At 43.8% G+C, this 20011-nt stretch overlaps 1 protein-coding gene across 13 annotated transcripts in view; it reads right to left on the bottom strand.

Moving 5' to 3' along the window:
• The window catches only part of ryr3 (ryanodine receptor 3), a 90869-nt gene that overhangs the window by 24375 nt on the left and 46483 nt on the right, over positions 1 to 20011 (bottom strand). For all 13 annotated transcript variants that reach the window (XM_034580405.1, XM_034580408.1, XM_034580399.1 and 10 more), the window contains 30 exons: positions 19663 to 19825; positions 18357 to 18443; positions 17586 to 17812; positions 16811 to 17023; positions 15598 to 16207; positions 15012 to 15212; positions 12847 to 12949; positions 12549 to 12683; positions 9964 to 10237; positions 9647 to 9761; positions 8176 to 8308; positions 7127 to 7230; positions 6754 to 6889; positions 6166 to 6349; positions 5637 to 5739; positions 5416 to 5536; positions 4682 to 4851; positions 4198 to 4418; positions 3879 to 3969; positions 3498 to 3638; positions 2697 to 2860; positions 2393 to 2471; positions 2055 to 2144; positions 1623 to 1766; positions 1101 to 1163; positions 942 to 1017; positions 731 to 854; positions 435 to 550; positions 275 to 342; positions 66 to 187 (listed from right to left, as the gene is read on the bottom strand). In XM_034580405.1, the coding sequence (XP_034436296.1) occupies positions 66 to 187; positions 275 to 342; positions 435 to 550; positions 731 to 854; positions 942 to 1017; positions 1101 to 1163; positions 1623 to 1766; positions 2055 to 2144; positions 2393 to 2471; positions 2697 to 2860; positions 3498 to 3638; positions 3879 to 3969; positions 4198 to 4418; positions 4682 to 4851; positions 5416 to 5536; positions 5637 to 5739; positions 6166 to 6349; positions 6754 to 6889; positions 7127 to 7230; positions 8176 to 8308; positions 9647 to 9761; positions 9964 to 10237; positions 12549 to 12683; positions 12847 to 12949; positions 15012 to 15212; positions 15598 to 16207; positions 16811 to 17023; positions 17586 to 17812; positions 18357 to 18443; positions 19663 to 19825 (4578 nt within the window). The remainder of the gene's footprint in view (positions 1 to 65; positions 188 to 274; positions 343 to 434; positions 551 to 730; positions 855 to 941; positions 1018 to 1100; positions 1164 to 1622; positions 1767 to 2054; positions 2145 to 2392; positions 2472 to 2696; positions 2861 to 3497; positions 3639 to 3878; positions 3970 to 4197; positions 4419 to 4681; positions 4852 to 5415; positions 5537 to 5636; positions 5740 to 6165; positions 6350 to 6753; positions 6890 to 7126; positions 7231 to 8175; positions 8309 to 9646; positions 9762 to 9963; positions 10238 to 12548; positions 12684 to 12846; positions 12950 to 15011; positions 15213 to 15597; positions 16208 to 16810; positions 17024 to 17585; positions 17813 to 18356; positions 18444 to 19662; positions 19826 to 20011) is intronic.

Here is a 20011-nt window from a genome sequence, read left to right as displayed (position 1 = left end):
AAGTTGCTACACAGATAGAATAAACCTGACAAAAGGAGAATAATGCATTGCTTTGTGTTCGGTACCTTGTGACCATCTCTTTCTCTTTGTTGGAGGCACAGCCGCAGCTGCTCATGTTCTTGCTGGGTGTGGACAGGAAGTAGAGACAGTGGTTCTTAAAGGTTTGATCTGCCAGAGGAAGCAGCACCTGCAGAGAGGAAATGCAGCGATTAGACGGAATTTATCAACATTTCATTTCCTCATTTGGAAAAAAGGTGTTGATGGACTTCCAGACCTTGGCAAAGAACTTAATTTCCTGGTCATGAGGTGATTTGTCCGTTTTCCCACTGGTGGCCATGGCCTCTGGAGTAAAAAGCGGCAAGATCAGCGTCAAGGAAGATTTTTAAAAATCAATGTACCGGACCTGAGTTTAAAAAAAGATGTCCCACACTCACCCAGGTGAGCGATGAACTCCTGAGCAGAGTCGATGTAGCTGAGCATCCTCTTGAGGAACTTGAAGGAAAAACGCTTCTCCATGGATGACGACTCCTGCTCCATGTCCTTCTGGCCTCTGAGAGGAAAAGATCAGAAATGATTACCCATCACATTTAATGTAATTCAGATTCAAATGTAATCTTCAGCCCGAGTGAAAACTTAATTTTTCCCCAAGTTAACTGTTTGGTAAACTTTTAAAACTGTTCTGTGCTGTTGAAACATTATTCTTAAATATTTCTACAACATGACAGGAGACCTGGTGATGGCGTAGCCACTGATCTGCAGGAACTTGAAGAAGTCCTGGGCCTTCTCTCTGTCTCTGTACTTCTCTTTAGCCGTCAGGGTGTCGTAGGGAACCAGCAGCGGGTGGGTCCCTCCTCCTGGAACAACACAACATCACCAGTCAGACAAACACCGGCTCAAAATGAGGACGTGCGCTTTTTTTTTTAAACTGTCCATTTCCACACCTTTGCTAACGAGTTCAGTTTTCTTCTTCTTGGCCCAGATGTTGTGGTAATTTTCAGCAACCACCTCCACCATCCCCTGCGCACACACAGCACAATGTGAGTATTATGGTATGTTTCAGACCCGTTTCTCCTGTGGTACAGAGTCAAATGCAAACCAACCTGTAGTTCCCTGGACAGATTGACGTTATGCAGGTCCATCGGAGCCGGACTGAATGAATTCACCTGCAAAGTCAGAAAGAGAAAAAATATTTTTAAGACAAATTTCTGATTAATTGTGGGACATTGAAATATTAGAAGTGTTGCAACACACACTAGAGGGTTAAATTGATCTATGAAAAAAGAAAGTATATAAATATAACTGCAGAATATTTTGTGGAGTTCAAATTGCAGCAGCTTCTCAGTCCCAGACAACAGAGATGCTGTTTAGTATTTATCTGGCAAGAAAATAATTATTATCCGAGTTATTAGCTTTGCTGCTTTGCTTTGTGGAAAGAGGCGCTGCAGCCATTCATTTGTTTTAATGGCGTCTCATTCAAAATGATCTCTGCACAGTTCAGAAACTGCATCAATAAAACAAAGGACAAAAAAGACCTTAGGAAGGAAGCGGCTTATGCAAATAACATTGTGTAATAAAGGTGATAAGTAGCAGCAGAGTCAGTGCATCATGGATCCAGATGTTACCTGAGACTCTGAGATCTTTCTCTGTTTTTCGCTCTCTCGCTGTTGGAAGATGGCGTCTCCCTCCTTGGTCCTCTCAATGTTCCAGCCCATCGTCAACATGCTCTTCAGCGACTCCCTCAGTGGCCAGCGGTACGTTTCTCTCTCCTACACGTTGCAGGCAGAAAAACATTTTACTTCTGTCACTTCTCATCGTAAAATCGAATCCATGCAGGACCGTGTCCCCGCCAGCTGTGGCGACACGTGAAAACACAAAGAAGTCAAACACACCTGATCTAGAATTAAAAAATGTAGTTTTATAATAATTAATAGCACACATTTAGCCAATTAGTCTTCACAACAACCAAAACTTGTATCCTCTAGCAAAGGTTGATGTGTATAGTTGATGTATCACTTGTTTTGCTGGTAGGAGCATGTGTGCCCGTGGGCATGTACCTTCTCACTCAGAGCTTTGTAACCTCTCAGCAGCGGATGGGTTTTGCTCTGCTCGTCCATATTGTCTCCATGTTTCCAGCCGGCTGACACCTGCAGCAGCAGCAGTTCATTACACGCACTTCAGTTACACAAAATCAATTCCATACAAACAAATATATACTGTGCTCACTGACTGTAACAATGCATGCTAGTGTACCAGACAAGGTAAAACACAATTACAAGTTAGCATTTCATGGCATTTCATACAGACACTCCCCCCCCCCCCCTATCTTCTGCATACAGGAGTCATCCTCTGTCAGGATGAGGGAGGAAGACACACACACCCGTGTGCCACTCACCTTCTCTGAGGACCACCTGTCATGGGAATGCTCTGCATATTTGTTGGCAATGTACTCAAGTTTTTCAGGAAGGGAGATACTGGAAAGAAAAAAGAAAATGTTGAATCACTTATTGTTAATACAAAGTCCGTTGACTCGTATACTGAAGCTTTGATTCTTTATTTGTAAACAAACACTCTACATTTAATCTAAAAGCTTGTTTTTATTTGTTTAATTGTATTAATTCCAACATCGTTCCTTTCAATCCTCTCGGCTCCTACAAAGTAAGAGCCTTTCCCAGTGTTTTGTTTTCCAGAGCACTCACTTGGCCGTGTTAATGGGTTTGGGGTCAAAGTTGCCCTGAGCATCCACTGACGTCTGTTTCTTCAGTGTTGCCCCGAGACTGGCGTCCACGAAGTCGGGCGGCAGGGCTCCGGCGATAGCGCACAGACACGCCATGGCCATTTTGAAAAGTTCACCATCGTACTTCTATAACAAGAGACAGATACAGGGCAGAGAGGAGGGTTACAAACTGTTTTACCCACAATTCTTTCTACATTTCTTTCTGAAGAGGTGTCTGTTCAGATCATTAGATTGATAGACTGAGCAGAGGCAAAGCCAGGAGAAGAAGAAAATAAAAGACAGAAAGCTGGAAAAGTCTGCAGCGAGCGATGCGCTGTCACAAACTGATAAATGATTCATCTGTTTTTGGCTTCGCCTCAGCTGCACTGCTCACAAGCACTTCATTGAGCTCTCGCTTCACTGCCTCTGACTAACAAGAACTTTTCTCTCAGGAGAGGCACAGTCGAGTGTGGAAAAGTCAAGATTTTCAGAAACCTGAACACAGGAGAACAGCAGCAGACAGCGGAGAAGCTTCACGAGAGCGGAAACCCACCAGACTACAAAACAGTTAGTTATGCAACAGAGAGCGATATAAGGAAAATATTGCCTCGTCTCTAAACACACACCGGATGTAATCTCAGAGAGGGAAAGTGACAGATACAGAAAACACAGGGAGTTAAACCAGCTATCCAAAATAGCTGGCAGAGGAAACTCTTGGTCCTTGCATACACTGTCGAGGTTATCTTAATAAATATTCTATAAAACTAGGTTTTTCTGAATGTACCTTCTGAGAAAGCGAGTCAAAGATTCCCCAGAATAGTTTCTTGGTGAGGAGCAGCTCCTCCTCGGAGGCCGTGCCAAAGGTGCCCATACCGGCCGGCAGGCAATAGTACTTCCAGTTTTGCTCGTAGTGGTTTGTCAGCAGCTACAGAACAGAGACACAAGACAATATAAGATAATAAAACATATTGGAATCCGATCTTAAGAGTTCTCCTTTTAATTAAGAATAAATACTTCATAGCAAAATCAAAACTGTGTTGTGTATGTGAGAAAGAAATCTCAGCCAAATTGATAAATGCTTAGTGTGGAAGATAAGTGGTTAATGAAGTCTTTCAGCTACTGAATCCAACAAGTGTGACATGAGACCATGTGACCAGTGTCTCACCCGCAGAGGTATCATGCAGTATTCGGTGAGCATGGGAACATCGAACACCAGACGTCTAAGCAGCTGCTGCATCATGGAGGGACGCAGGTGCCTTAGAAAGAGTTGAAGAATGATGTTATTATATTATATCGTAACATATTTAATAAAGGAAAAAGCACAGAGGACAAATGTAGAGAATGTGCAGATAGTTAATTAGAAGAACAGCAGATTTAAATCAGGTTCAGGAAAGAATATGAATTCCTTCAAAACTTAATTGGTTGTTTTCTTTCACTGTGTAAATTTGCAGCTTGTTCCGAGTTTTGAGTTCGACAGGCCTTACTTGCAGATGGCCAGCAGACAGTCCTCGATGGCGTCCCTCTGGGCTTTGGTGAGCGAGCGGCCTTTGGACAGCCGGTAGATGGTCTGCAGCGTGGAGTCCACCAGCTGAGCGTAGTGCTCGGTGCTGGCGAAGAGGGCGGCACAGCGGGTCAGCAGAGGCAGCAGGGCCGAGCCGATGTACCTGTTCATGGCCAACGCCGTCTCGGTGGTGCTCAACACCTCCTGTGGGACCGAGAGCAACACATGCATGTCAACACTGGAGTGAATATAGGCTCCTGGCAACAGCAAAAAGAAATATGATGTGGTTCTTGCATAGAAAAGAAGTAAAAGAAGGCCCCAATGTCTGCTTGTCAAGCTTTTAATGAGCAAAGTGGAAACCTGAACTTAATTGTGTGCACAAAGACAAAAAAACATTTCAGCTGGAAATAAAGCAGGAGCCAAGATACTAAAGATGATAAAGATAGAGAAAGATATTAAGGACTCACCGTATCCAGAGATGCTGAGGCACGGAGGTCAGGCAGGAAGCCAACCTCCAACATCTGGAGCAGGAAGCTCTGGTCCTCGATTCCGTACACTCGGTCCAGGAAGAGCACCATGGGGGCCTTGTGGTCCGGACAGAAGCAGGCTGACATGTCGGGCTCGGTCACTGTGCCATCTGAAGATTAAACATATTTTTAAGGTTTCAGTTTCATGTGTCTTTATTATCAGAATATGCAAGATAAAGTAAAAGATTCTCAGCAGTAACAATTCAGGAGGAACAAAGGAAAGAGAGACAAATGGAAACGAAAGAGCTGAACTAACAAAAGTTCATCTTTAAATCCAGCATTGAAAGTTTGGCTGTAAGGATTTAAGGTAAAAGTAATATGACAAACTAGCAATGTGATATTATTTTTGTTGCCAGCGTGACCTAAATAATGTCCCAGCTAAATCCTCTCAAACATTTCTCATATTTCACAACCACAAAGTATGGTTGGTTCAGCGAGCAGCAGGAAACACTTCCCTCCGACAAGCCGCAGCTTGTGTTTGTAAACAGGGTAAATTCAAATGTTTTGTGCACAGCTTCCTTGAATCTCAACCAAACATCATATTTCTGTCTGGTTGATGTTCTGTCTCACAACTGGCAGCTGGTAGGAACTTAACGCTGCCTGGATCGACTTCATTCATCTTTTTGACTTCAGGTAGCAAACACATAAAACGTCCGCCATAATAAAGACCGTACCTTTGTTAACCACAGGCATTTTGAGGGGGATGCTGATGACGCCCACCAGGTCTGTCGTCGGGACCAGAGAGCGCAGGATGGCTCTGATACGCAGAGCCTCACCTTTACCCGCGTTGATGAGCTGCAACAGACACACAACATCATTTCATTCAGATAATTGCACAGACCATGTATTTGAGTCTGTGTATTCCTGAGCTCTGGTTTGTTGTCACGAGCCTCACATGCATCTCCGGAGCACAACGTCCCAGCAGGTCGATGAGAGCTGAGTAGAAGGACATGATGGCGTTGCCCATGTGGATAACTTCTCCTTCTTCCTCACCAGACCTGAGACAAACACACACACACACAAACATTCATGTTTTTGCCAAATTACATGATCTCCTTAGAGGCTACTATGAAACACATATTGATTTTGACCAGCATCCCAGATTATCTTCTTCCTTCAGGCAGTAATAACCGCCCCCCCATTAAAATGCAGCCAGTGTATTACAGTCTGTGCATACTAATGGGTGCCGGCATGCACCAACACTTTTTCCCAAACTCATCTTCAATCAATGTTCAAGTCTGGTTTTTGGCAGCTTTAGGCTCAAAGCAGATAAGTTTCTTTAAGCTAAATGTTTGTGTCAAATCCACTATCAGGACTAATGTCAGTGGATGAGTTACAGAAGCCGCTTTGCACAAAGTGACAGGAAGCTTAAAGGGTTTTTAGCGTCTAGTGATGATCTCAGAGGAGCTGGTCTGGATTCCTACCCAGTGGTGACCCCAGCGGGGGTCTTCGGCAGGTCCAGAGCAGGATCCTCAGCGATCTTGATGGCCTCCTTCATGGCGGCCAGCAGACCCTGGCCTCCCTCTCCCCTCAGGGCCGGGCCGAAACACTCAGGACGTCTGATCAGCAGCTTCACCACCACGTTGGCATTTTCCTCCACGCTCTCGCCTGGTGCACAGATACAGCCGGCAAAGGGAGAGTGATGATTAAATCATTCGTAAAAAGGACAGAGTGAGGTGCAGGGTAGAAAACAGGGACATGGTGGAGAGTGCTTTCCAAGAGGGATATTTTATATATTCCTATTCAGGCAGAGCCAACATTTCTGTCTGCATGTTTTAAGGATTAATAACTTTTTACTATGTCCGGAAACATTTACAAGCCCTTATTTTGAAAGGATTTAAATTCTGCACAGTTAATATCAGGCTGTTGTTTTCTCTCATCTCCTTGTTTACTTTAATAGCACATTGTCCACATGAAGGTTGATTATTAATGGACTAGTTACTCTCGGGGCACCACTAGTAAACAATAAACTATTCATTTATTCTACCTGGTCCGTATGAAAGTCCACGTACCGTTGCAGAAGACGGCGAACCTCAGGAAAGACAGGTAGCGCTCTCCCTCTATGGGGTTCCAGCCGAGGTCGGGGTAACCCTTGGCGAGCAATATAGCACAGCTCTGAAGACCACAACCTGCCAGGTACATCACCACCTACACACAAACACACAAGTCATGTTGGTTATACACAATCCTTCTGTTCGTACTGCACATTTCTGCTAAAAAACTTCTATTTTTATGCCTTTTAACTGGTTCAAGTGTCAGTTATTGTGTAGTTTAACTCCATGTCTGTTAATCATTGATATCATGAACCCCGTCAGTCATTTCTTTGCAGTGAGCGATGTGTTCCCTGCCGTGCTGAGCTCCTGATTTAGTGCGGAGGTGACAAACCTTCTCCAGGTCGGGCTCCTCCAGGGCCAGAGCCAGGCCGTTGTTATCCATCACCGACGACGCGGCCACGTCCAGCGGAGTGGAGCCCCGCATGGCTTCACAGGCTGAAGACACAGACACACACAGGCGTCACCGGCAGAGTCCACAGTCTTAACAACAGGGGGCAGTGTATCTACATGTACACGATCCTTACGTTCTCTATTCTCTCTGTTGGTCTCGTGTTGATGAACCAAATCAGCTCTGATCGTTTTGAACAAAGGCTGATTTCTATTACAAATGACATCCTGATATTTTAAAAGAAACGTGGCCTCTCTTTGAATATTAGTCTAACATCTCAAATATGTATTGTTTATAATAATATTACTAAATTTAGAGTTGACAACGTCACTCTGTAGAGGTGCAGGTGCTTTAGTTTACAGCAGCAGCAGCAGCACCCCCCAGGCCCCGGTGACTCATCAGTCCTTCCCTGCATGACTGAGTTACACCCACCTCGTCGCCCATCTCCCCCCCCCCCCCCCTCACTTCCGCTCTTCCCCTGCCATCAGCTGTCTTTTGCCCCTTTTATTCACAAACTGATACCCAGTTATTTAGGATTACAGCCTGTGATTCTTCCTCACCAGGCACTTTTCATAATGTTGCGTGATAAGTTGCATTTTTTAGTTAGTTGAAAACTTCTCTATCGGTTGGATTTTGCATCATCGGGAGCAGCAAGAGGCCAATCTTTCATTTTCCCAATGTCTGGCAAAACACTTGAGGTGGAAGCAGAATTTCAAGGTTTCACTATAAATATCACCCTCAATATTTCTCCCTGATGCTGCATCTCGCCATTTCTCTCAACATCTCACCTTCCCTGTTACACAGCCACTCCGTCAACTCTTCCTTCACTTTCCTCTGCTCGTCGCTCATATTTAACCCTTTCATACATTTTTTAAACCGCCGTCTTCCTCTCTCAGAATACAACAGCAGAATAAAAAGGTTGTCAGTTGAATGCCGACAGACAGCAGGAGGGTAAACGGTCTCATTTAGAGAACGTTTCGCTTTTTTTTTACCCAGTCCGACGCTGCTGTTCTCCAGCAGGTAGCTCAGGTGGTCAAACATGGCTTTCTGGTTCTGGCGGCTGATTCGACAGAAGTAGCACAAGAAGCGACAGCAGCTGGCCACCATCTTGGGGAAGGCAATCTCCTGTAGATAAAAAAATGAAAACACCAATGTGAAGGTGCGCTGGGATAAAAGTAGATCCTCAGAAACTGTTTAGTATTCCCCTCAACAACTGAAATACAAATCATATGAGTCATTCTGAAGACATCAAACGTTTCCCCGAGTCAATAAGTAAAATGTATTTTCTGTTCGGAACTCAACAGCTGGAAAATCATTTCACGTTTCCCACCCAGCACCGTTACCACTGTGATTATATGTGAGGGTTCATCTTCAGGTTGAGCCTGAGCATAATTCTGAGGGGGGAAGAAAATCTTTTTCATTTAGGGGATGAAACTAAACTGCCAGAGACGTTGATAGATTTGTTGCAGATTAAAAATAAAAATCAGGACCCAGTTAATTCAAATGTGGTTTCGTAAGGAGACTGTTCTCAATCGTAAGAAATCGTTTAACTAAATCAATCGAAACCTTATCTTATAGCGCACCACACCACGACTAAAACAACATCAGAGATAATCAAAGAGAGTAAATATTGAAAAGCTGATGTACATTAACAGGCTGTGGTGCTGCCACTTTGTGTACGGCCACAGTAAATCGACTGCACATATCAAGTGGCAGTAAACTGGTGGGGAGACTTATCGGCGTGATCACACTGATGCAGCTTCAGATGTGAATGTTTCCCTGAGGTCTGTCTGTCTGAGTTCTAACTCATGCTTGGCGCTGGCTGTGGCAATAAATCACAAGCATCTCTCGCAGCTTCTGTCGGTGCTGCCCAATAAGGACAGGCCTCCCCCCCAGGCCATCGTCTTCGCCTGGTTTACTCCACTGTCCCCTCTCCATTACCCCGTGTGGTTTTTCTGGCCATTAGGTTGTGGCTCTTGGCTCACGCTGACCTCCTGGGATAAATGTTGCAGCACGAAACGATCAGTCGATGCCAGGACTTTTCAATCAGATCCTTCAAAAAGCTAAACTCAGGATCTAAGTAAAGAACTAGAAGTTCCCCCAAGAGTTAATATTATTGAGAATAAAGCCAGAGTTCAAATTCATTTGGTTCCACTGTGCACTGGGAAACTGTGAGGGACATTTAAATTATATTCCTGATACTTAATTGACAAAAAGAAAATAACTTGCAGATTAATTGATACTAATTAGTGGCAGCCTTATTCTATATTAGGCAAATTATTGCTGAATTGAACTGGTAATTCATTAAACAGTAAACACATTGAAATAGGTTTGTTTCTAACTATTCCATGACATTCAATAAAACCCTGATCGGATATAAATGCTTCATATTCAAACTGCTGATGATGAAAGAGGATCATGTTGTTCTGACAGAGGTACGAAGTGAAATGCAGCCCCACTCACCTGTAGCTTGTCTCCTCCCAGCACATTGACCATGACCTCCATGACGGTCTCATGCATGCCCAGCACTCTCATCAGGTTGGGATGTTGGTAGAAAACCTTGTTGTTCATGATGTCGCTGGGAACAAGAGACAGTCATTTTTATATATATTTATATTACATTTAAACCTGTTAAGGCAAAACACTGAATACTGGGAATCCTGCAGGGCTGTGGAAACATATCCGAGTGAGTAATAATCTTAAATGAAGGAGAAATGTATGATAACCATTAATATTGCCTTGACCAAAGTCAGTGCATTTGTTGGAAGGTATTTTCTCACCCGAGACCATCGATCATGAGTTTCTCCTCCTCTTTGCCCATACGCACTGACAGCAGGGACCTAATTTGACCCAGAGACACCAACAGGTTAATAGCATCCTGCACGGACGCAGCACTGATGGTGTAGGACTTCTTCATGGCCCGGAGCAACTCCCCGATGCCGTCGTACTGCCGCCTCAGCAGGCTGAACATCACTCTGACCAGCTTGGGGTCCTGGATGTGGGACTCCTGGGCCCAGCTGGTTATGGTCTGGGAGATCAGCTCCTTCAGGTTGGCTGGGAAAGGGAGAGACATTCGACAGAGGTAGAAAATTAGTGCCTGCTCTGCTACACAAACTGTGTGTTCCTGTGTGGACTGCCTGGGGACTTTATACTTCCACACAATGCAGTAACACTCACAGCAGAGAATGTGCAATTGTGCTGCCACTGGATTTCATACCTATTATAACTTGTCAGTAATTTCCCAAATAGACAGACCGGACAGAGATGGATTAATCAATAACGTCAAACTGGAAGACAAGAAAATCTCTTTATACATCTATTTAATAATTCAGGAAATCGCTGAATGTATGTGGAACGCATCTTAATCTTAAGAACCGTTCGTGTTATCACCTTCGCAATGAAGTGCAGTGTTGAACCTGGTGTGATATGAACACGTGATACTTTCAATTTTAATAAACTTTGAATTAAACAGGCCACCAGAGCTCTGCAGCAGTGGAGGCTGGGACGCATCAATGTCAGTGACGCTGTTAATCATGATAACAGCACGTACCTTGTAAATAGAACCTCATAATAAAATGTCTGAAACTGTTTCCAAGGACTGCTGATGAACAAATAAAGGAATAACGCCTGTCTACCTCGTGTTTGTCATCAGTATTTATAGCAACACAAAACAGCTATAAAGAGGTGGATGGAAATTAAACTGCAACTCAGGAAGAGGAGATGTTCTTCAAAGCTGTAAATCTGTGGTGATGCTTTAAAACACTTAATTCTAAACAGGTCATATCAAACTTTAATCTCACAGACGACAACAGTAGAACAAGAGGCTACAGAGGAACACGGTGACCTGGAGTGATAGATGTGGCCTGTGGCGTAATGCTGCACCTCTTCGAATGACAACACTGATACTATCAACTCTGAGTGTGAAAATCAATAGTCCAATATCTGTAGAGGATCTGCAATGACATGAGGTTTTCACGATATGGAGATGTCCTGATTTCATGGTGTCACAATAGTACACGGTATTTCACAGGTAGTATTACAAATTGAGGAATTACTTACAGTGTTTATTAAGTAAATTCAAGTGTGTACTGACACAATGTGACACAGTTACACATGCAAGTATGATTGGAGCAGCACACGATGGTATAGACTCGACTCGAGGTTCAGTTGCATTTAAAAGAAACAACAACCCAGTGATAATAAAGTGAATTCTCATACCCTGAAACTGGTAAAAAGAAAATACAACCTGGAGCAAACAAAGGTTCAGATTCGAGCGGAATCCTAATGAGAGACAAACAGAGAGAGAGAGGGAGGCGGAGACGGAGCCGGCTGCCCGGATGAATGTAAATGTCTCCCCCCGATAAACATCTGCTCTGCATCGTCTAAACCACTGGCTCACGTGGGAGTCGTCACCGTCACAGAGAGTCTGCAAACGGCCACACACACTCAGTATGGTGTCCTTTACTAGAAAGAGTCATAGCTGATCCAAAGTCAGTTTTGGACGCATTGATAAACTATTAAAATTTAATCTAATTAGCACCTAATAAGGCTGCAATGGTACGAATTTAATGGCTTCTCTATGTTTTTATGCTAAACAATGAACTGCAAGTAAAGGATTTCATCGAATCATGTTCAGATTAGACATTAATGGACATTAAAATGGAAAATCAGCTTCTTTCCTCCCACATGAATATTAAACGCACTCCAACATGATCTTAATATGATGCAGACGAGTTAATGCATGTCCATCGGAGTCCTCTCGAATCTAATCACCTGTCCACTTGTGAAGCTTCTCAATAATGCAGGCGAGGTGTGGGAGGCTGGAGTCAGGCATTAAAATTTATAGCAGACAGTCTTGCAGCATCTGTCCATTAGTTTTCCATTATTTGGTACAGAACATAACCAATGCTTTCAGCAAAGGACATGAATAAAAAAGAGCAGTGAAACCCACTGACCCCAGAATAAAGCAAAGATAGAGTCAGATGGTGATTTTCTATTAAATTCCATCAGTTAAAGTCGAATCTGATCCAGCAAGTGGAGATTAATAACGTCCTCAGAAACAAAAGTCAAACAGGACGCGTCTCTGTTTAATAAATGTTACAGTCGTTATCTGATTGTTGTTTGACACATCGGTGGATTTAGTCTTTTTAATCGTGGTCTGGATCTAATCATGTTTCCATAAATGCCCCTGTTAATGGCTCAATGATTTGGAAATGTACTGAAGAGGAAATAAAAAAGCAAACGTCGGCAAACAACGATTTGGATTTCAAGTTATAATCCTAAAAAAATGAAACTCCATCAACCCATAAGGAAGCTTTCAGGTTACCAGCCCCTTTTGTCCTTGTCACTTTATAAATGTACTCACTGGGAGGAGGCTGTTCTGTCTCGGCTGGTGTCTCTTCTGTCTTCTGAGGCGGACCCTTGATCTTGTAGAGCAGAGCAAGGAGACGGCCTTTTATCGACGTGTCCTGCTCCTCTTCTTCCTCCTCCACTGGAATTCCTGCAAGATGGTCGACAACATATTGTATCCAGTGGTTAAATGTGCACAGAGTGAGAGGTACCGGCCTTTAAGTTCATTTACATTAAAAGGAGGCTAAGTGTAGTTTAGGATACAGTGTATTAATGAGCCTGAAGTAGAAAGCATCAATAACAATGAGTTGTACCACAGTGGAGTCGCAGTTCTTCATGGAAGGATTTGAGTTCATCCTGGATCTCCTCGGGACAGGGGCAGTCCTCCCCTGCAGTGAAATTCAACAGGATGTTGATCTGCAGTAAAAAAAAAACAGACAAACAGAAAGATTAGAAGAGCTGTGAGAGACGAGAGGGGAAATAAATAATATTTCATTGACACAAATGTCAATATAAATGAGATGCTTCCTCAGTCTCAGGAAAATAAAATGTCCAGATTAGGCTGCTGTGCTGTCAGTTGTATAATAAACCACGGGAGGAACACACAGTGATCCTGGAGAACATCGCAGACACACAATCACCTGCTGCTGACCGTTCCTACTTATTTTGTGCAGCTGTAGTTTGTGTCTTCCTACATGACTTTGAAACTCTGGGGGAAATACAATTAAAACACAATGAACCCTGAAAGAATTGCAGTCACGCAGATCTCAACCTGCTGCCGCTCTGTGTGCTGGAGCTCCGCACACGAGTCGAAGCCAAACTGGTTACAGGGCATGAAGAATAATGATGTTCCTCTCTCTCTCTCTCTCCCTCTCTCTCTACTCTGGCTCTGAGACACACTAAGAAGAGAAGCGGGTGTTATGTGAAGCCGTCTGCTCATTAGATACAACACTCTGAGCCCCGGGCCCTTCGGTGTGCTGACTGAGTGCGTTACACACTGAGCTGAACAACACTGTGCTGGTGGAAGGAAGCGCACAACTTCAGTTTGTGTTGTATTGAGCATCTGAGCGGCGAGATCCAGACAAGACTTCATCACAGAGCCTCAAGAAATATTTCAATTACTACTCTCTGTGCTTACTACATTTCAAACTGAGTAGAAAGCTGGGAAACTAAACTTTCAAGGTGGGAATCCATTGATTTTGAGGTGTTTTTTTCCCTACGGAGCAAAACATCGATACCCTGCATGTCTAGTATTTGCAATAAGATTTATCTCCATCTGGCATTGGCCTTTTAACTGTTCCAGATTCTGGGCTGAAGACTAAGGGGGAGCAGCTCTGAGGCCCTGCACCCCCCCCCCCCCCCCCCCCACCCCGGCCTGAGGAAATACAGCAGGCTGAGTCGATAGCTTCCTTTAAATCAAAGCTTCAAACTTACTTTTTATCACCGTGCATTCCTCTAGTGTTTATTATTGTAACGGGTGGTCATGCTTGAACTTCTGTCACACTTTTAACTACATATTATTATTATTATAGCACAGTTAGATCAATATTTCAATTAGCTTATTGCAGACACTGTATATTCCATCAGTGTTTATGTCCGAACAAGAAACAAAAATAATAGTTTATTTAGAAACAGAGACACCACCAGAGTTTTTACACTGAAGAATGTTTATGTATAGTTTGTATCTTAGTCAAAGTTTAGACAAAATGTAAGATTCTTATTGCATGTTTTTATGTTTTAAATATCTAGAATAAGCTTATACACCTTAAAAATATTTTTAAAGCAGGAATATTGGTCCCATATCTAGGCTACTCATAGAGCTGGGATTTCATTAGGTGCCTTTATTTTGAAGGTTACGTTATTTGTTCCTGCGAAAGTGGATCCAAATAAGCCATCAGGGTTACACGGTGCAGTTTGTCCTCGGACTGACATTTACCTGGACGACACGGCACGAAGAGTCTGACCTCTTTAGAGTAAAGGAGCCAATTGCTTCAAGATCTGCTGTGTGAGTAAAAACCCTCAGGGGGACATTTTGGTCTGAGTGGTTCACGTAGTGGACAAACTGCTCTGCTGTCTGCTTGGTTGATTCACATTTCACGGAGCCACATCGATTGTATGCTACGTCTTACTTTGCAATGTGTTTGTTGTTTAGTTTTAATTTAAGGCTGTGCAGTGGATTGGTTGTACTTGACATTTGAAGTCTGTTAATTTCCTTTTCTATTTGTAATTTGGTCGTCTGGCTCCAGGTTCAATTTCACCTTTGGTCTTAAGGAAAAGGAACAACTGAAAGTAAAAAGGGTAATACTACAAAACCTTTAAATCTGAGAGTGTATATATCTGCTGCTGTTTCCACTCATGGTCATTGATTTTCTTTGTTTTCACCCCAAGGCCCAAGTCTTCATTCGGAGGTTCTGTTCCAATACAACACCTCAAACAACCTTGAACATAAATTACATCTCGAAATGGATGTCGACTGTACCTGCTCCTGTGGCGGAGAGCGAAACTCTTTGGTCTTCTTGGCGGTGACGGCGGCGGACATGTTGAGCGCCAGCATCAGCTCGTTGTAGCGGAACTTCTGGTTGAACTGCAGCTTGGACACGAAGCTGTCAGAGAACGAGACGATGGCCTCGATGCGATGCTTGAGCTCGCAGTCACAGAAGTAATGCAGCAGCTCACACATCTGAAGAGAAGAGAAGAATCACAAAATGTTGGCACAGAGATGAACTCAGCAGGAGAGTAGAATAAATATAGAATTAAACTTTCTCTTTCTGTGTGTCTGTAGTATTTGATGTGTTTTGTTGACTCCAGAAACTTCACATACTATTATCTTCCTCAATCTCCTTCATGTATTAAATCAGTTTTTGTGAACATTTTGTCGTAGATAAAAACATTAGTATTCTGTCACTGTCTTTCTTTGCAGTCATGTCGTCTCTTTGTAGCTTTGAATTACTGAAAAATGAAGAATTATTGAACCAAATCAAATTCAAGCAAACGAGATGGATGGAACTATTTTCAGTTCATGTTTAAAACAAGCGTGTGAATGTTTCCATGATTGTTTTCCTCACCTGGCGTTTCACCGGCTCAGGCAGTGACTTCTCCAGCAGACCTTTAGCCGGCGGTTTGCTCTCCTTGGTCTCCTCTTCTCCCGCCTCCACGGCCTTCTCTTCGTTCTTGCTCACCTCCTCCTTCTCCCCCGCCGCGGCCCCCTCATCCGCCTTCCCGTCCTCGCCCTCCTTGGCCTCTCCGAACACGTTGGGGTCAATCAGGAGGAGAATCAGCCTCACCTCCTCGCTGGTTAGGACTCCCATGATTAGCAGCGTTCCGATCAGCTTCAGGATGGGGACGAAGTGGTAGTTGACGCTGCCGCCCACGGGGTCGCGGATGTGCGTGCCTCCGCCCTGCACAGCCTCGGTGAGCATGCTGATGGCTTTCTCCTTCAGGACGCCCAGGGGGATCTGGGGGCTGTAGAGGTACTGGTGTTGCTTGGTGTCGATGATGCCGACAGAGGAGAAGTTGACGCGGGGTTTGAGGGAGGTGCTCAGGCCCACGCCGGGCAGCGAGTGGCGTTTGGATTCGTCTGGGAACAGCTTGATGGAGCGAGTCTCATCCGTCACGGGGATGATGAACTCGTTATTCATCATTAGGCGAGCCTCCTTCGCCGTCTCAAGATGGATGCTGGCAACGAGAAGGAGAATCAGTTCTATTTTTACATACGTCTTGCACACTGGGCCATTTTGTAAAGTTGAAAAACAAAGATTTCTGCAGCCCCACATCAGGAAATTACCATAATATATGTGTGGGAATTTACCGTGTTGTTAATCAATATCGTGACTCAGCGACTTCCTCGACTAGAGGCTGAGTTCTCAAACACTTTGTGGCCAATAATGAAAAATGTTGAGACAGAACTCTCCACCCACACAGAAAATAACTTTCTCCACTAAAAGCTGCATTTTCACTGATAATAGAGTCAAGCTCTTATTATTAAATGTACACGGTGACATTCATAATGTGTGACTTAGCCCAATTATGTCTTTTCTGTGTTTAAGTCGAAGGTTTATTGGCACAACGTGAGATTGCATTACACTGGGTGTCTGCCAGCAACACAAATAAATCACACAGGTAATTATTAGACTTATATCACGATTGTGAATCGCTCTGTTTCTGGTGATGGACTTGACTCTATCATAGATCATCATTAGATTATCTGATGAGCAATGAAAGTGGAGGTACAAAACCAGCAGAACGGCTGTAATGATAGTTAGTGTGAGTGTCACACACCTGATGAGGACATTGTAGAAGCCCTCTCGCAGCATCCCAGACAGGTACTGGTTGTCGATGGTGTAGAGGAGCTGGGACTGGTCCATGTGGCTGCAGAGGGCGTGAGCTACACGGGTGTTTCCCAGGGCGCAGAGGGCGCAGTACAGCTTCAGCGTGTGGTAGTGGAACGTCCTCAGGTCTTCGTGCTCAGATAACTCCAGGATGTCCAAACACCTGGAGGGAAAGATAGGAGAAAAGCAAAGCGGTCATTTACACTGTAACGGTATTTACTAGCTGGGAAACTGTAATACTATTACAACAGTATTTACAAAAGGAACAAAGCACTATGATGTTCACCATCATCTGTTTACACACTTTGTAATGGCTCCCTGTGCTCCCTGAGCATTGTGGGAAATACTGCGGGGATTCCAGTATGATTTATGCACCAATGTTTATTCGTCAGGTATTTAATTCACTCAAAAACTGACTTTTTCATCCATATACGGTTATCAATACAATCTAGATTTTAATTTACTATTTCTGATATACATTGATATGATGGTATAAAGTGGAGGATTTCATATAACACATCTCTTAAAGGCTGCAACAACAATAATTAACATCAGCATAAAGTGCTCTATGCAATTAATTAAGGAGTGGATTTGCTTTTCATTTAGTAATTTGCATGGGATGTCCAAACCACTTGTTAATCACAATCATGACGGCAGCAACACAACGACAAGCGAGACAGAACCATGAGCTCGATTCCAAACCGATCTTTATCCTTGTAGCCCACCTGTTCTCCTCCGGGATGTGAACAGCCATTATCTGCAGCGGCTCCAGACACTGGACCACCCAACCGTGCCGCTCGCTGACTCGGGCCGTCTCCACGCTGAGGAAGGTGTTTGGCATCCGGCTCCACAGCACGGCCACGATGGTCTGCACATCCAGTCGTGGCGGACACTGCGGCACCGGGTTCCTGTGCTCGCTCTTCAAAATGGCCGATGAGAGCGGCATGGCATCCTGGGCGCAGAGAGAAGTAGAGAGGGAGGAGAGCGAAGAGACAAGAGATAATATTAATCCAAAGGAGCCTACTACAAGGAACATTTAACTTGCTGGAACAAACACTTGTAAGTGATTAAAATATTGTGGTGCTTTAAGGTTCAGGTTCAAGCAGAATAAGAAAGAGCATGACTTCATTAATATTTCATTCACAGCTAGACGAGCAATCAGTCGAGCACAAGGCCAGTGAAGTAATTATAATAGAAAAAGAAACGTGTTTTAATAATCTGGACGAAACTGTGCAAACATAACTTCCAATTCAGTACTTTATACGTAATCCTACTGGTCAGGTAATTATCCTAATATTATCACAAGTAGTTAATATCTATAAAACAAAATGCACATTGATTATAGTCTAATTCCACCAAATACTATTCCCTGGGGAGACGGAGCTTAATGACAAATTAATGATTGCAAAAACCTGTATGACTATGGTTATAGTATTAAGTTAAAACCACACATCACTACTCTGCACCACATCATGCACAGTGTTAGATTTACAAACCTTGGTCTTGACAAATTCAAACTGGAAGAGGTTTGCAGAGGTGGGGTGTATGAACACAGCTGGGAAGAGCTTAGTATTCGGCTCCACCTGAAAGACACATTTAAGTTATTAACCTCACGTACTTAGTTAACACAGCCTGTGTTTGCAGTAGATTCGTGGGATTTAAAGGAGATATATTCTGCTCATGTCCAGGTTAATCTTTCTAAAAGGTTGAGATGCTCTAATGATCAGAAAACTTTCCTCAGACTGTCCATTGCTGCAGCTCCTCTATTCAGCCTCTGTCTGAAACGCTTGGTGTTAGCTCCTGATAAAGTCCAGTCTGCTCTGATTGGTCAGCTCGGCCACTGTAATGTTACTGGTCAACCACTAGCTGTGTGTTTTCTGTGGGGGAGGAGCTTCCTTTACTGCGGAATTTGGGCTTTAAAACTTTGTAGAACTTTTATATACACAAAAAAACCCACACAACACACAAGAGGAAACATACGCTGAAAAGGCTTCATACGTCTCCTTTAAAACTGCAACACATTAATGCAGCAAAGGGCCGGATTTGAACCTGCAGCCGCTGCAGCAGGACTCAAGCCTCCGTGCATGGATCAAACCAGGGATCTATTGTCATGTTAATGCTGCCCTGATTCTCAGATTCATTCATTTGAAAACTGTCAGAAGCCATTGAACCTCCAGGCTAACGGATTAGCCAGATGTTCTAAATGCCAGTTCAATGAGTATCGCTGATAACAACCATCCAAAAAGACAAATACAAAGAACCAGGCTCTTTGATGCAGTAACCGGACAAGAAGCTTTTCATCAGGGTAAAAGCTTCTTGATCCTCTTTTAAAAAAAAAAACCGGCCAATTCACGACTGAATCAAAGGGTTGAAAAGGAGAGAAAATGAGACAATAACAGAGATAAATACAGAACGAGACGTGATGGACGATTCACAGGGCTTCAATACGACGTGTTTACAGCCTGACTTCAGGAAGAGACAGAGATTACTCAGCAGTGTTTCTCTGTATAATGACAACAAATCAGAATTCGGCTGTATCACGGCCCAGCTGCCTGTTTGCAGATGTAATTTACCGCAGTACTAATTTGTGCACATTACCTGAGGGTGAAAGAAAGGGAGATCATCTCAGTGTGTGCAGGCAATACAAATATACCCGAGTAGCATCTTTCCAAAAGAAGTTTTAAGTCCCTGAATGTACACGCTATAGAGCCACGTTTTTTTTTTTTTAAAGTCACCTGTCCGTGTGTCTGGGTTCTTTCTGTCAATTCCCACCACCATGTGTCCGTGACTCTTCTTATCTACCTGATACGTTGTGGGCAGCTCCTTTCCATTGGCGGTGAAGGAGACGAGGCCGGTGGCCAGGTCGATCAGGCAGCCGATCTCCAGGTCGGAGCTGGTGCGGCTGGAGGAGGACGGGTCGACGGCGTCTGCTCCACACACCATGTAGCAGTTGCTCCTCTGGACACTGCAGCACAACAAGCACAGTAACAGCACAACCCACAAAGACGACAGAGAGACAAGGAACATGTGCACAACATCTTTTCATCACGTTCATCGATCTGTGTTGATTTGTGACTCCTTCCTCATTCATATTCATTTTGTGACACAAAGAGGCTCTTTTCTCCATTAGCTCAGTATTGAGGCAGGATGG

Source organism: Hippoglossus hippoglossus, chromosome 24 (assembly GCF_009819705.1).
Source record: "Hippoglossus hippoglossus isolate fHipHip1 chromosome 24, fHipHip1.pri, whole genome shotgun sequence".
NCBI lineage: Eukaryota > Metazoa > Chordata > Actinopteri > Pleuronectiformes > Pleuronectidae > Hippoglossus > Hippoglossus hippoglossus.
The sequence above is the reverse complement of the archived record's forward strand: the minus strand, read 5'-3'. Positions and strand labels throughout refer to the sequence as shown.